Source organism: Chironomus tepperi, unplaced genomic scaffold, assembly GCF_022539635.2.
Source record: "Chironomus tepperi strain 1889 unplaced genomic scaffold, CSIRO-AGI_Ctep_v1 contig_171, whole genome shotgun sequence".
NCBI lineage: Eukaryota > Metazoa > Arthropoda > Insecta > Diptera > Chironomidae > Chironomus > Chironomus tepperi.
Genome location: NW_027226293.1, coordinates 374182 through 392312, shown reverse-complemented (window position 1 = coordinate 392312; position 18131 = coordinate 374182). Strand labels below are relative to the sequence as shown.

Sequence of the window (18131 nt, the reverse complement as noted above, 5' to 3'; positions counted from 1 at the left end):
ATATATTCATTCAACTTGAGAGTTTATTAGCATTCAAAGTACTTATTAAGACATAAAAAATTTGATACGTGCTCCTTAACACTTAAGCCAATCAGACTGTTGACCATTTCGCAATAAAATGCGCTAAAATCATCAATCGACAAAAGCTTTTTATTTATATGTTTCTATCCACATGCTGTAGATTCTATAAATACTGAAAATGCTAATTCATCGGAAAAATGCCTTCTGTGATGTCGCAGCACATACATAGGCATTGCCATTTTCATAAATTGAATTTTCACAAGTTCAGCATGGCAAGAGAAATTCTGAAAATGTTTTTTTTTTTATTCCATCCAACAACAATTCAAGCAGGCATGAAGAAGAACAAGAATGTCAGGCGCCTGCCATCGCTCAATTGTTAGCAGAACAGAAAAAAATACGAGAAAATTTTAAAAATGTGATACGAGACGAAGAACTTTATTTCGTACTCAATGAATGGATAATGATCAGAACTGTGTGGTAAATTAAGTCGTAAATAAGCATTGCACGCATTCGATAGCTTGTCGATTAAGTTGGCGCTATAATTGACAAGTTTTCACAATTATATTTTTTTTCTTAATAATTGACAAGCGTCAACAAGCATGCCATAAGCGAGTGAATGCAGCATAATAAAAAGGAGGTTTATATTATTTCTTTTTTTTGTGCTGCTGAATAGTTTTTTTTTATGTCAATTGACTCTTGTTTTCTTCAATCATTCAATCACTTAGGCAGAGTTGAGGTTGATGATTGTAGAAGTTATTGACTTGATGGTGGTTGTTGAGTTTTGTAGAACAACTAGAAACTAGCAGAAGTAGCTGTTCTGGCCAGTAACAGAAACCAGTTCAAATGCTTTAGTAACGCCCTACGATTCATAGTGGATCAATAGGAACTAACCATCACGATGAGTTTTGTAGATATTCTAAGAGTCAAGACTGTATTCTTTAGGATTTTTAATATGACAAGATTCAACTATTACAGACAATTGCAAATGCTAGTCTTAAGTCGAATATAGCTCATTTGGACTAAGGATAGTGCTTGTGGTTCAGATTATTGCAATTTTACCACATCTATCCAAGGTTCGAATCTCAAAAAATTAATAAATTATTGGATAACTCATTCTTGTAAAGTTTCCTGACTTCAAAGAATGCTTGAAGTTAGCTAAAAGTCAAAACGTGCCCTTACCGCTACTTAGCATGCTCCTGACTACCATACCCATCTTCTGGTGGATCAGTGGCATCATCTGGCAATATATTCCATACTCCATAATTCTATAGATTCAATGGATTCCACAAGTTCCACAGGTTCAACAAATTCTATAAATTTATCCATAGAATCCATGAGTTCAACAAATTAATCCATAATTTCCATTGATTCCATTGATTCTACCAAAAAAATCCATAAATTCAATGTTTTTTATAAATTTATTCATTAATTCCATGTATTCCGATTAGATGGAATCCATGGTTTCTACCAGATGATCCAAACTCCCCTTCCCACTTTCCCCATTTCCTCCCAATAACCTCAACATCTCTAAATCACTCGCATCTCAATTTAAAAATTCCATATACATTCCAATATCAATCCAAACCACAAAAGACATCTCAATCCTCACCCATTACAACATCCAAAAGTCATTCTAACCCAAAACACACCTATTACCCCAACCCTGTCAAATTCCCATTCAATACTTAATTGCTATATGTACATATGTGAAAATAAATGTCCAATTCAAGAGGCCTCGAGAGTTGAGGTCTGACTAAGAAAGAAGAAAAAAAAAATCAATGTTTAATGTTGCATAAAATTGAATCGCAATTGAGTATTGATTTACCGTAAAAACAGCGCAAGACCATAACCAAGTGAAGGAGTCAGTCAGAGAATCCAATTCATTGTGTTATGATGTTCACTTATCATTCCATTCACATTTCTCTTTATTGCTTTTATCGCAAGAATGTCTTAATATGGACAATTTATCAGTATTTACGTTTATACACTACATTATGCTTATTGTACACGTTGTGCCGTTTAAATTTATCTCAATTTATGTTTGACGCTTATTTTGTTGTAAAAATGAATCAAGTTTTGTAGATCTTAAATTGACTTATTAATCAATTACTGATTGCTGTGACAAAAATGAAAGCATTTCTCATGTAATTTTTTTAAATTTATTTAAAAAATTCTTATTTCATGTGACATACAGCATTGCTGCTACCGAATTACACATAAAGTCTCAAGACTTACCATTATTAAACTGTCGAGCTCTCCCAGCCAATTATTCAACAATTTCTCGGGATCGTCTGTTAACTGCGACATCTTCTTTGATTTTATTCTTCTGCTTTCTTGCCTTATTTAATGCTTCACTTTGATGATGATGAAAATTATGATAAAATATTCTGTAAAAAATAAAAAAAAAATATTTTTTGGATAAATATTTAAATTAGGATCAAGTTTGTTTGATATTAAAATGGGGAAGGAATTCTTGGTGCGCAATCTTTTGAGAATCGATTTTATGGATGATTAGGTAAGGGTTCACAATGAGATGCTGTGCTTTTTTGAGATTTAATTTGAAATATAGACTGGACTGTATATGGATTTATAGAAGTCAAGATGAGTTTAATGTCGTAAGCTATATACGAATTCATGTCATATCGACAAGCACTCGATATAATGATTCAGAGATAGGACTCAAGTGAGAATCGAACCCACGTCCTTCAAATAGAGATTGATACAGATATCCGGTATGTTGTTTAAGCAGTCGACCACTTAGTTCTTATTCAAGTATATGGCTCGGTAACCCAGAATCCACTAAGAACCAAATTTTACAATATATGAAGTAGATATGATGCCTAAATTCACTATTTAATGGTGTTAATAAGTGAAACGATTGAGATTCTAACATTTAGTGTCGCTACCATCCAGGTACTACAGATAATACCTAGTAGCACCTTAATCAATATGACGTTTAGCCATATCGACACTGACACGGCAATATACTGACTCCCTAAGTTAAAATGTCTAAATTCACTAATTAACTGCCCTTTTGGCTCTAAGTATACTGTAGTGTCAGTTCAATTTCAGTAACATTTGAAGGTGTGCTGATCGAGCAATGACTAGGGAATTCCAAAAATACCTAAATATAATATTCACATCACAACACGAATAAGAATCAAAATCCAAATTCCCATCGACTCACATGTGGATTTCCATTCACAAAAAAGCTCAGCAAAATCACATTGACACAATAATTCCATGAGAACATAACCATACACCTGTGCATAAATCAGGTGTCAAATATATGACACAGATTGAATCATAAAGCAGGTCAGTAAAACGATTCATATAAGAGTCGACAATGACATATACACAAAATGAAGACAATCTCAACAATGTCACATGAAAAGCATGCTCAAGAGATATTATATCTTTTACATTTTTCATCAATGAAATTTCCATGCCAATTTTCGCACTGAGATTTATCCACTTGATGAATAATGAATGAAATTTGTATCATCACAAAGTGATACAAATTATTCTTCTTTTCCCCTTCCTCTGTGGAATGTTTGGCGCCATCAGATACCCAAAAAAATGAAAACATAATCCAATTTTTTTTTTGAAGACATTGAATACATTTAAAAAGACAAGTAGTTGGAATTTATAAAACACGTTTTTATGACCGAAACGAGGAAAAAAATCAATTTTCATTTTCAAGTTCATATCAATCTTGTTAACAACGACATAATATCAATTTGGTAACTAAAGGTAATGGATTTTGGCTGATTGAAGCGCATTTTGTGCTTCATAAAGTCAAAGGACTTTAAAATTAGTCATGTTGTGAAATAAAATTTCATCAAAACCTAACGGCCATCAAAAATTTGAAAATCAATGACTTTTAAGAAATAACGGTCTAAAAAATTTTGAAAAATATTTGAAAATAACGGCCAAATTGATTTGAAAAAATACAGTTGAAAGAATTTTGAAAAGGAACTGCCAAAAGAAATTTGAAATCTAACGGCCTAAAAATTTTCAAATTTAAAATTTACTCAAAAAATACCTCACTTCGAAAAGTTTTTTGGCTTTATCTTGCCCAAAAAGCCATGAATTCTCAAAATTCGTTGGAATTCTTGTTCTATAGAGTGGCAAGCATCATATAAGATAGAATCTGCATCAAGAAAGCTTCGTTTAGCTACGTTTTTAATTTAACGTTTTTAATTTAACTACGTTTTTATTCAATTCCCTCATAATCAATCCACAATAAATATATATTACTTCCAGTAGTTTATGTTGCATGTCCATAGAAAAGTTAACGAGAATAACGAAAGAAGAAGACAAAATATTTATTGAAAGACAGTAACTTGACACCCGAACTGAGAAATAAAAGAGAAAATATTTTTTCGACAATCAAGCGACGCTTAATCTTTTTGATTAATTGGAAAGGGCGAGCAATTACAGTAAATGAAATGGTTGCTGTTTCATCATAAAAACTGTCATAAAAAGGAATTTTATGTACTGTATTAACTGATATTAAATATGATGTCTAACAATTGCGATACGGATTGTAAAAGAATTTTTTTTTGACGACAAACTTAATGTGAGCGCCTTAAATGTATGCAAACGTTGAGGATTCTTCCAAAAATATAAAAATATAATGCGAAAATAAAATAAAAGAAGAACGAAAAAAAGCAATTTCGCGAATTGTGAACAGCACATATGGATGTGTGTCGCGATTTTAGTAGGCTGACATGCTGTTTGATTACTTTTAATGGGTGTTTGACCTTGATCAATTTGTTGAATTTGTATCAATTTTTGGTGGTCGAATGAGAATTGAATGCGGATATTGATATAGATTATGTCATGTAAAATAGAACTTGTTTGGATTTGATTAGTAGTTTTTGGTACGAAAGGTATAAATTCTTAATTTTCTTAATAAATGCTTCCTGTGACCACTTGTAGAGTTGGAGTTGAGTTATATCTGAGGTGTAAAGTCTTCACTAGAGAGTCATGTGACTGAGATTTTGTTGATTCTAACTAAATGAATTTGAGAGGTCAATGGGTTAGCGTTACTTCGATGGATTGAAACTTTTGTCAAGATTTTGACGATGTGGGTTCGATTCCTAACATTGATGATGACTTATTTCGATCTAATAAGATGTGAAAGTATGAAATTTTGTTTATTCCGTGTTTCGTCAAACATTTCTCTAAGATCGTATGCATCTAAGATCGTGTCATGACCCCTGTAGTGAGTCATAGACCACAGTTTGAGTATCCCTGCACAAATGAGAGTCAAATCGAACTTTCCTATAAACCAAAGGTCTAGATAATTATTAGAACTTTGAAAAATCATCAATCGTCTACCTAAATCTAGAATTGTGCAGGAATTTGGGAGTTTGAACTCCAAAAATAGACAAAAGTGGCTCAAACTTTTGGGAGTCATGCCAACTCTGCTTAATCCTTAATTGATTACAATTTGAGCTGATTTAAGCTCACCATTTAGAGTTGCTTTTGCCTTTTTTGTACAATTTATACTGTACTCCATTAAAGATCAGCTTCAACTTGTGCACATAAAAAAACCTTTAGCTATTCAGATCTTTAAGATCCAGAGCTGCGCTAGGGCGATTCGCGGCTAATGATTGTTTAACGAGTGAGGGTGCGCCAGACCACTGCACTCAATAGACCTACAGTTTATAGTGGGATCAGAACCACTCCTTTGATGACGCTATTATCAGCTTATTGTCTCTAGCCTACAAAGGAAGGCTGTGAGCCGCGTTTCCACTACATATGATTCGAAAAAGGACACGTGAAAAATTTCCCATGCCGAGTCTCGAACCCATGATCGCTGGATCGGTGTAGCAATAATTATGTACCGAAGTACTAAACCATTCCGCCACCGAGCCACTTCGACTCAACTTGTGCACATGCTCTCCTAAAACTTCAGATTCCATTCAACCCAGCCACTCCAACGTCTGAAATAATGACAATCCAATTGAACTACCTCAAGTATTACTTACTATAATAATATTAAGTCAATTTCTCACTTAAAACAAATTTGTCACCATTTTGGATTTACATTAAGTCTAATACAATAAATTGTTGTTCAATTAACCCTTTATTAGGTAAATTTTATTGAAACAATAGCAATAAAATCTATAATTTATGTATTGTGGTTTTCGCGACAATATGGAGGTGGAATTGACATTTTTTCTAGTTCTATTTCCATAGAACATGATCAATTAGTTCATAATTTACAGTTTAATACCTCATAATGAGGCCTTGAAGCTTCTTAATGATTTTCACGACTAAATAGAATTTCCCAGAACTATTAAGCACAGTCTTTCTCCAAGCAACATTAAATAGTATCAACATCTGTTCATATATCCCCCAACTATAAGAATTAAATTCTTTCTGTGTGGTTGCGTAGCTCCAAATTCAATGGAAATTTAAAGCAACTGTCGCTTTAATTTGATTCCGCTATTCTGATTTGATATTGATCCAAACTTTTTTGTCTGTCACCCAGGAAATTAAATTCTAGACGCACGAAGAAGATGGTAAGAATACATTCACATTAAAGCTATTAAAATTGCCAATATTTCCATAAGTTACCGCTCTTCGGAAGTGGTAAGCCTTGTTTAAACATTTATGGCTAAAAATTTTAACAGTTAAAAAGTTTTTAATGTGCCGAGCAGCACACAAAGTTTGCCTTTTTTTGTGTTTTTGTTCCTAGTCATCGACGCCTCTTTTTAACATTGCTAAGAGAAACAAGGAAGATTGGAAACAAAAAACTTTTTAATTTACTTGTATAAACTGCCCACGGCATTAAAAATGGTCTATTTAATTTTCCGAGGAATAAGCTGAATATGTGCATAATATTTTATTTGGCAGAGTTGTTGATTGAGATTTTGTGCCTTTTTGTAATCAAAATCCGTTATAATTAGCAACTTTTAAATTTTCCCGCACTTTTTGAGGATTTGTTTACTGAAAAATTGAATGAAAATTTGTGGTTTTTGAACTATTTACTGCAATTCAATTCAAAAAAGTGATAGTTATGGCTTTGCTCACGATTTTTAAGCAGTTTGCAATAATTTAAACAACCAATAAACCTTGAAATAATTTAAAATTCAAATTCGAAAACTCGATGTGAGAATGTAATCAAAACAATTGAATTTAGTCAATATTTGAATATCAATATTGCATTCTTATAAGCTCAGAAGCTTAATTTCATCACATTAAGTCATTCTTCACTCAATTCTAACTCAAATGTTCTACAATCCTCATTATATAACCTTCAAAACATCACCACTGCTTATTTCTTATTCACCGTCTTAAAATTATTGTTTGTCAAGTGTTTTCGTGCCAAAATAACTTATTCCTTTGTTTCAGTGTCTCTGAGTTCCTTTGAAATTGAATATTATTTTGCTGGAAGCAAGTCAAACAAACAAACAAACAAGAATAATATTTATACCGCATTAATATACAATTTTTTTATGGCTTTATATTGTATGAAGAGAAAGGTAGGTAGTCGCTTAATTATTAATATCATTACATTCGCAAAGCATGAAGCATAATTAAATGCTAAACAGATTAATTAAATTATATCAGAAAAAGAAAAAAAAAGGCTGAAGTTTCATATTAATTTTAATTAGATCCTTTTTTTATCATGTTAAGCAAATTAAGGTTCTCTTTTGTTATGGAAATTATTACCTGTAATTTAGTTCATCATTACTCATTTCAATTAACTCAAGTATTTGTTATTGTCAATTTCTCTTGTTGCTTCTAGCGACCGTTACAAATTTGACGAGAGGATAATCGCATTAAAAATCCATTATTCTTATCAGTCAGATGACTTCCATCTCTTTCTCGCAATAAATTCTGCCTACTAAAAGGTTTTTTTCAACCCATTTTGCGGAACAAATGTGGTTTAATTTTCACTTTTTTATGCTGATGAATTGGATTGTTTGTTTGGTTAATTGAATCGTTAATAACTTTACAACGACGAAACTTATCGACATTGGGGTTTTGTTAATTATTTTTTTGCCATTTTGGAGGATTAATTGCCGTGGATAATTTTAAAATTTGTTATTTGCAAGGCTGGCAATTTTAGAAAAACTTTTTGAGGTGGAGGATTAAAGGGGAACATCAACTGTATGGTGTTTTGAATTTTTAAGTGCCGTTAGGTTTGAATTAGGAACTTTTGAAGAAAATTGAAGAATTTTGAGGGAAAATTGAAGATTTTTCAAGAAAAATTGAAGACTTTTGAAAGAAAATTGAAAAATTTTGAAGAAATTTTGAAGAATTTTGAAGGTAAATTGAAGAATTTCGAAGAAAATTGAAGAGTTTTAAAGGAAATTTGAAGAATTTTCAAGAAAAATTGAAGAATTTTGAAGTAAAATTAAGGCTCTTAATAATTTGATTTCAAAGCCTTAACCTCAAAACTCAATTCCGACCATCAGATTCATATAAATCTCTCCTAACAAACTAACACATAACCTCATAAATCCTCACAACCTCAATAAATCAGTTCCCAGAAAGCGCTTCATTCATGCCAACACCTACATCATTCCCCGTTCAACTTCACTTAATCAATTCTTTATATTCTTACTTTCCTCATTCTCAAGCAAAATTAAGTTTCGGTTCATTTAATTTATCATGCAACTGTACACACAAGTCAAGAACCAGTTCCTTCTCTTTCGCATCATTCATTATGTGGCTTGTCATAAACTCTCAATTGAGGCTTTATCAATTTCCGTTTCAATATTAACAGCAATAATAATAATGATTCCCTCCCCAAAAAAAAGCAGGCAGCAGCAACAACAAGGCTAATAATAATGAATAAACAGAACAGAACAGTGAACATAATGTGAAAATTAAATTGGAAATGGAAACCCCCAACAATTGAATGCAATAATTTTCCTCGATAATGAAAATTCATGAATTAAATTGGAGTAAAAAGCGATGAAAATTTATTGAACATTGTAGTGAAAGTCATATCTATACGTTTTAATCGGCAATGACTCAACTAGAGACCAGACTCACAATCACATATGTTTTTTTATCCACATATATTTTAATTAAATTTTTGCATCCAACAACAACAAAGACAATGTACATACAATATTCATATGGCTCGTTGATTGCAAAAAAAGACACAACCAATGTGGGATGGATTGTGAAGTCACAGAATTGAGTTGAAATTTGAGATTTTCGGGCAAAAATGGATTTAATTATAATATGCATAGTCATAGCCTTTTTTTGGGGTATATGATGATGACGATGATGTTAATAATAATAACAAGGCTGATGGGGTTAATTGTTAGACTTGGGCCAAACATTCCAACAAATCCCCTAATTATGTTTTTTGGGGGTTTGTTCATTTTAAAGCTCGGATTTGTAACAGAATGTGGATAAAGCTTTAAATTCCTTTCAAAACAATGGTGATGATGATAAAAAAAACTTTTCATCCCCTTCTTCGTCCTTTTAAGCATGCCTCATAAAATTTCATGCTGTCTAATGTACATTAAAATGAATAACAAGCAATAATGTGCTTTTTCGCATATATATAGAGCGAGGAATGAATAACATGAAACTAACTTCTGAGCTGACAGATGGAGGGGATGGGAAAGGCGGCGATGATGATGATGATAATGTAAATGAGATTCAACATTTCATTGAAATACCCAAACATCATCGCGTTACATATTTTATCTTTCTGTAAGTTCGCGTTAATAACATGCGTTAGCATGAGAAAGGAAGTTGATGAGGGATGATGTTTTGGAGAGCATTTTTTTGGGTGTTGAGTGACATTTTGGATTAGTGATGGAAGTGAATTTAGTCAGTCTTGAACAAATTCGGACAATTTTGAACTACTTCGACCAGTTTTGAATCATTTTAAACACTTTCATCCAGTTTTGAATCATTTCGGGCAGTTTTGAATCATTTCGGATCAATTTTAAACACTTTCGGCCAGTTTTGAATAGTTTCGGGCAGTTTTGATCAGTTTTAAACACTTTCATCCAGTTTTGAATCATTTCGGGCAGTTTTGAATCATTTCGGGCAGTTTTGAACACTTTCGGCCAGTTTTGAACACTTTCGGCCAGTTTTGAATAGTTTCGGGCAGTTTTGATCAGTTTTAAACACTTTCATCCAGTTTTGAATCATTTCGGGCAGTTTTGAACACTTTCGGCCATTTTTGAATAATTTTGGGCAGTTTTGATCAGTTTTGACCAGTTTTATATCATTTCGGCCAGTTTTGATCAGTTTTGAACACTTTCGGCCAGTTTTGTATCATTTCGGCCAGTTTTGATCAGTTTTGAACACTTTCGATCAGTTTTGAATGATTTCGGACAGTTTTGAAAAGTTTTGATCAATTTTGAATACTTTCGGCCAGTTTTAAATCATTTAGGACAGTTTTGATCAGTTTTTAACAAATCCACCCAGTTTTTGTACCAAAACATCAAGAATATTCGACAATCTGACAACCATGGCAACTTTAGCACAATTTCAGTCACTTCAAAGACCATGAAATCTCGTTTACTTCAAACTGTTTACAAAGTCCACTTCCTCCTCATAAAAAAAACATCCAAAGAGCAAACTTTCGCTGATTCTCCATCGTTTTATGCACAGGCACTACTTCATTTCATTCATTCATTGAATGAAGTAAAATATCTCGTAAAATGTATTCTCAGTGGGCTTTTATATAATTTATTTATATCATGATTCATTATAGCGTTCGTCGTCGTCACGGATATTCTGTTGAGCGGCTCTCCTTTTATGTATTATGTGTCTTTGGAGAGAAAGACAACATTGCAGACCAGAAGTGGAGTAAAGTTAAATAAATTTATAACAATGAATGAATGCAAAGAATAATGTAAAGATTTATTAAAAGCTTTTGCACTTCTTCCCATAATATTCGAGTCGAAATTGAACCATGAGAGAGCAATATGTGTAGTTACAATGAAGGGATATAAATGGGGGAGATGTGAAAAGGCAGATTCATGATGCAATAAAAGTTAATGATGTTACATACTATACTAAACCCATCCAATACAGCCCACAATATAAAAACAACTACAGCATATTCATTTGTCATGACAATTCCGCTCATTTTCCTTCCTTCCCTTTTTGCCGTTATTTTTTTTTTTTATTATATAGATTTTATTTATCATCGGGAATATCCAACAAGTTTCAGGATGAGAATATGACAAAAGCATAGGAAATGGAAGTAAAATTTTTTATTACATTGGAAATGAATCAATTACCAAAATAATAAAGAAAATCATGAAATGATTTTTTTATTGATTGTATGAAGTTAGCTGGAGATTTGAGTTGGTATTGTAGATATAACCTCAATCTTTAGATAAAAACAAAGTAATCTTAGTCGATATTCTAATAAAAACCAAAATTTCAAATGATTTTCCTGAAATTTAACAATTTTCAAACTTTAACGGCTTTTGGAAATTCAAATTCTAAATCCGTCATTTTTTTTCTCACTTCAAAAAGTTTTTCTTGAATAACTTTCATTCTAGAATGATTTTTAATTCCAAAATAGTGCAAGATTGTTCAAAAAAGTGGCAAGCATCTATTAAAATTAATTTTACTAGCAGAACATAACCAAAACATAATAATTTTGATGTTTTTTCAATTTTCATTGCAGTATACTTTGTAATGATGTCAAAATATCCACAAATATTTCACGACAATTGCCTCATTTCATTTCAAGAGCCATTTAAGATCCAATAAACTACCAATTATATGAATGTCATGGTTTGAATCTTAAATTTTCTATCCAACAGTCAATATTTAGTGCCAAAAGAATTTAATCGCCTGTGAAAATTACTCAATATGAGGTGGATGGATCAATACAATTTTAAAGGGTAAAATGATATGTGATTAGGAACCCGAATTCGATCTTATTTCAAATTAAATAAAAGGATTCCTGACTTGAGTCCAAAATCGAATCCAATAACATTCAATGTCAGAATAAAATCTTGTTATCGTCTGAAAAATTATATTAACTTCACATGACTCACGATTTTCGATTAAAGTTATCGAGAAGAACTAAGTTCATGTTCATGTATTATTGCCCCAATACACATTTTTATAAACGAATTTCTCTAAGCAAACAATTTTTCTTTTCCATATTTACTTCCCCCTTTTTTATTGTACTTCATCCATATCCATAACAATCTTTTTCTTCTCATGGTCTTACCATTCATCCATTCCTCTTACCGCCACAAAGTAAAGAAAACTGAAACATTTGAGAGGGTGGATGGGGGACGTTGAATGATGCGATGAGTCATCAACCATCAAATAAAGTATACACAGTCATAGACGACTGGGGTTGTCGTAGAAGGAGAGAAAATATTTTATTTGTGGAATAAAAGCGTCTCCCGCTAAAAGTAAAGAAATATTGAGTTATGCTGAAATAAAAACGATATTTAGAATTGTGAATTGATGGCTGTAAGAGCAGTTTATTGATATATCCAACACACAACAATTGAAAATCGATTTTTTTTATGTACTTGATATTGTGATGAGGTTTAGCAATCGGAATTAAATATAACAATTTTTTTGTATGGAATTCAATAATGTTGATGCTGTTGCTATAGATGCTTGATTTGAGAATGAAAAAAAACAACTTGACAACCAATAACAGTCAGATCTCATTTAATTCTGTATTTTTTTATTTCAACAGTGCAATTATCCATGAAATATGAGTTTATATGCACTTTAGATTGTTGGCTGGGTAGCTTGACTGAGATGAAGTATTAATGGCACAGAATGTGTGACTTTATTTATGGTATTGAGTTCGCTGTAACGGATTATTGCGCAATTAATACGATCAATTCATTATATCTGAAGCTTATTTGGCGCTCAGTCAATAGAATTGGGAGCAAGTCGGGGAAATTCAATTATTAAGAGAATTGGAATTGAATTGATGATAGAATGATGCATAATGGGTTTGTAGATGGTTTGAGATTATTGAGGAATTGAACTAAATAGAAACAATTTTTTGCTTTCTTAAAATCCATTAAAAATTCAAATTTTAAAAAACCGTTAAAAATTCAAATTTTAAAAAACCGTTAAAAATTCAAATTTTAAAAAACCGTTAAAAATTCAAATTTGATGCTTTAATTCCCTACAAAATTTCAAACCTCAATTTACTAAAATGCGCACAACTCCAATCCAACTCTAAATTCCCCAATAATATCAATCTAACTTCATTTTAATCTGTCATTTGAATTGGAATTACACTCGATATCAAAAAAAGAATTTCACACACGAAAAAAAAGCATACTTTACATTTTCGATTTGTGGGGATTTCATTGTATAGTCACATGATGATGTTTGAAAAAAAATCCGAAAAGAATACATAAAACGAAATTTGAATGTCAAAACAAGTTGATTGAATACTCTCATAAGAAGCAATAAGCCTGACTGCATAAGCATTCAATCAAACATGAATATTCACGTCTATAACAAGAGATTCACGTGAATTTGTATTGTGTATGACGATGGATTTACCGAAATATTTACACAAAATAAATCACGATTTTGCTGCTGCTGCTGCCTGAATTTCTATGTAGTGCGCACCTCGTTTTATTTCCACTAAAAATTGAGATCCATCAAAATTGTTTCCATCATCAAATCGAGAATATAAATCCCAAATAAAAATTTATTCAGGCTCCCCTTTTTTTACACTTACTGCACCGCTACCGTAAAAATTCCTCAATTTTCCATTTAATTGAATCTAGACATACCGTAGTGCAATCTCATGTTGAACAACCCCTCGCCAAAAAATAAATAGCGTAAAATATTTTACGCATCTGAGACGTCGTAAAAATGAAGCTTCAAATGCGATGAAAATCCCTCAAAAAAAAACTTTTATTATGACAATATCGGAGGCATTTAATACCGATTAAATTGTGATATTTTTCATTTAAAATGAGAAGCAGTTCTCATCTGGTTGTCTTACATTCTGTACTAACCGCATTATATTGTAGTTTTATAGAGTAATGGGGGGTGTTTGTGAATGATGAATAGGTAAATAGGAAGGAATGAGATTTTGATGGTTTTCTAGGGTGTAGTTAGGGTTTGGTCAGGTAAGGCTCTCGATATAGTTTTGGATCTGCACTATCAGAAAAGAAATTTTCATGAAAAACCCTATATATAATGCTTGAAGAGCCCAGCCTTATGAGCTGGAGGCACTGCGATTTGAATCTGTTGTACCATACCCTTTAGACCTGCAGTTTATAGTGGGATCCAAACCACTTACAAGCTCTGCACATGAAAAACCCTAGAAAATTGAAGAAATTTGTCCAAAAAAGGAGAAGATGGGTTGGGGGTTGAAACGTGAATACGCCCCTGTCACTAGCTATGACTAGAACACTAAATCAGGACCAGATTTGTTACCTGAGACTCTAAAGCAGAGCTCAAATTTGACTTGTATGTCAAATGAAGTCAAATCGACTCAAATAGACATTTTCATACAATTTGATTCGACTTCGAGCTCTGCGAGTATAAAGTGTTCTTAAACTCATGAAAATAGATTGTAAAAGTGATTAAATGCAGTTTAGTGTCTCTGTGGAGCATTCGGCATGATGTTATTTCGATGTTAGTTCGAAGTAAGTTCGATGTTAGTTCGAATCCTATCATTCCCAATTTTATGCAAATTCTCTCTAAATCTGGCACTTATCTAAAACCATGCCAAACTCACACCAGCCAAGTGTAGAATTTCGGATCCATCAATGGATTTATGCTATTCGGGACCACATCATTCATACATAATCCCCCACATGAACGTCTTGAATATATTCTCGCTAAAAATTCATTCACACATAAATTAGAATTCCTCACTACTTTTCAGTGCACACTTGGAAATTAAGTGAATCGTGTAAGTAAAGAAACGGAAATGATTCTGTCGGCAGGAAACGACAATGTTTCATTCTACTGTCGAATAATAATAATAACTTCTGTGTGCGCTTATGCTCAATACTTTCTTTCGTATAGATTTTAATTCTTTCATTTTCTCTTCTTTCACATCTTTCACAATTTGAAATACAAACCACGCGCGTATACATTCACTCGCATTTAATTAATGAGTCAATGGATATATCCCAAAAATAGATAACAAGTGTAAATTCACCATGTGGGTGTTGAAATGACGCATTTTTCATGAAAATCGGTTGTAAATGTCAATAAATTATCGTTTGTTTGAAAAAGTTTGTGAAAGAAAATGAAATCGGAAATAGCTGAAAACTGATTGTACTTTTGTGTAAAGGTTTTTCCATTCATAGTTCGTGTAGCGTTAAAAGAAGCGATGAGAAAATCATGTGGAGAATGAATATCGAAGTATGTATTGTAGACTGAGTGGGATGGTGAGAATCGGTAGTTAATGATTCGATAATGTCCAGACTTAACAAGAAGAGATCAAATAGAAATACTAAGTAGCTTTTAGAGTTTTCTAGAAAAATTACAATTTCGCTCATTTTAGACACAGAACTTCTAGTTAGAACAGAGGCAAATTTGTCAAAATTGTCATTTTCAACGTATTTGGTACAGTACATTATTGGCTAAGAATGTCAAACTTTGAGAAAATTGAGAACGACTGCTTAATAGCCCTTAATATTGTAGTAAAGAACTTCTGGAAGGAAGCTGTCGATAGAGACAGTATTGCACTTGGTATTGGTAATTAGCAGACAGAAGCCAGCGATAGAGTCAGCTCTTAAGCGCCATCTGAGGTCGTCATGGATCACAATTGATCTATACGATCAGCGACGCAAGCAAGTAAGCTTTAGCGATTATATCGGTCAAGGTTAATACTCCTGGAGTACATCTGAGGTCATTTCACACGAATTTTTTCATCTAATGTTTACATTATAAAGAATAGGAGGTAGTCAATGCCAAATATTGTGATAGAAATCAATACTTATTGAACAAAAATGGATATTTATGATCAGTAATCTTATATTTTATGATAATCCACAAGATTCAAGTAAGAATCATGCATGATACGTTCCATGTTTGGACATCATCATAGTTTTGATCTACTACAAATGTGTTTATAATGACTGTTGATGATGAAAATTGAGAATTTTATTGTTTTTAAGCCAAAAACAGCTTTCAGATCTGTCAATATAATTGAATTAGTTGATCTTTTGCTGATCTAACAGAAAGATTATAATTTCGCTTAGCGAATCTCGAGTGGGATTTGTACCCACGTCGTAATGCTTTAAGTTGCATGCTTTCCGGTCATATGCTCCTACTACTGAACTATCGGAGGTTATTTGACTGTATGGTAAAGTACTTTATTTAAATTATACTCTATCTATGCTAATACTGTACTTCCAATACAGTTGATAGGTCATTTCAGGAATCCCATTCCAACAAATTTGAAATTCAGTCAAAATGTGGTTTTGTAACAGAATGGAAACTAGCGTGTTGCCATATGAAGGCAAATCTGCCAGAAAGACAGTTAGACGTCCATAATCAAGTAATAATCAAGTAATTGCGCGACAGAGACCGGAAATCAGGAGCCAACTATTTAGCAATGATAAAGGTTTGATTCCCATCAGAATCCGAACCGATAAAAATCAGTCTCTAAGACAGTGGTGGACAACCTGTGTGCACCGCACCACAAATTTCGAAAAATGTCATTAATCGTATGACGACTTTGGTTTCGGTTGTGTCTTACCACCAAGATGTGCCACAAAAATACAAAGTTGCCCACGATTGCTCTAAGATCTCATTAAACAATCTCTAAAGCTACTCTGCCCAACATCCGACATAACAAATCTTAATTAGCAATTTTAACGATCTCTATCCACAGACACAAACCATAATGTACCCACAATATACAGTCTAGTCCATTAGATTGTCTTAAAATAACTCTTATCCGACCGCCCATCTCATTTTCCATCAAAGCAAACTCTAAACACAAAGTAGAATTACTGCAAAAAAAAGAGATATATCATTAAGCACTACCGGCCGGATGAGTAGTCAAAATACAAACGGTCATTGCCTTATTTTCAACAATATTAAGTATATACCATAAATTCTTGGTGTATATTTATTATTACTGCCTAGAAAAGGAAAATAAATTTTTCTAGGAGGAAGTCCAATGCACTCGGGGTGCCCATAAAGAATTCTTTATATGATTCGATTTGACATAAAGCATGTGAATGTTGTACGTGATTTAAATATAAATTATATGATTAATGTTCAATGCATTTTTCTTCTATTTTTATGGCGCTAGCTTATCATCCAATCGATGCTTATGCTTAACATTTTTTCACTACTTAGTTCTATTACGCAATTTAAATGCTCAGCATAGCGGAACTGTAAAAAAAGAGCTTTAATTTTATTACTTTACGGTTCATTAAGTCTCTGTTTTTTTGGTCTGCTGATTGGTCGTGTCTTTATGGTCATGCACAAATAAATAAAATTAAAAATTTTATAAGGAATTGATGATGCACCAATAAAACTTAAATTACTAATTATCGATGAATGTCACACAATGCATTTTACTTTGGCACTTTCATTTTAGCACGTTTTTGACACAAGTATAGTTTCTTGCTGAATGCCTGAGCAGTTCATGAATGGAATATCGATTTTTTTGGTTTTTCGGTGTAAATTTGCTAATGCCGAAATTGTGAGAATGAAGGAACTCATTAACATTTAATTTTTGACATTTAAGCAGTGGTATTTTGTAGGTTGCTGATTAAATTATGTTTTGTTATGTTCTGTTGGTTGTTTGGGTATGATGAACATTTTTTGTTGATTTATGATTTGGGTGGCATTAGGTGGTTTTGTTTGTATGTCAAAAGGGAGCTTTTTAGAGAGTAATAGAAGCTTTAATCCTTTGAAGGAAATAGCAAAGAACAGTGGTGGGCAAGCTGTGTGTCGCGGCACATTCGAGTGCGGACAACAATTTTTGAAAATGCCATGAACTGTATGCCGTGTGCGGTTTCGATCGAGACATACCACCAAGGTGTACCGCGAAACATATAAGGTTGCCCACCACTGGTATAGAAGATAAATACTGCATTTTAATTAGTCTTGATAATCAATGCCAGAACAAGAAGCTGATTCGGATTTTGTATTGAAAGTAGAGTGCTTGCTAAAGC

At 32.6% G+C, this 18131-nt stretch overlaps 1 protein-coding gene across 1 annotated transcript in view; it reads right to left on the bottom strand.

The window, feature by feature from the left end:
* Positions 1-18131, bottom strand: part of pico (ras-associated and pleckstrin homology domains-containing protein pico) — a 101362-nt gene that overhangs the window by 34801 nt on the left and 48430 nt on the right. The window contains exon 3 of the mRNA XM_070638170.1: positions 2257-2408. Coding sequence (XP_070494271.1) covers positions 2257-2328 — 72 coding nt within the window. The 5' untranslated portion in view covers positions 2329-2408. The remainder of the gene's footprint in view (positions 1-2256; positions 2409-18131) is intronic.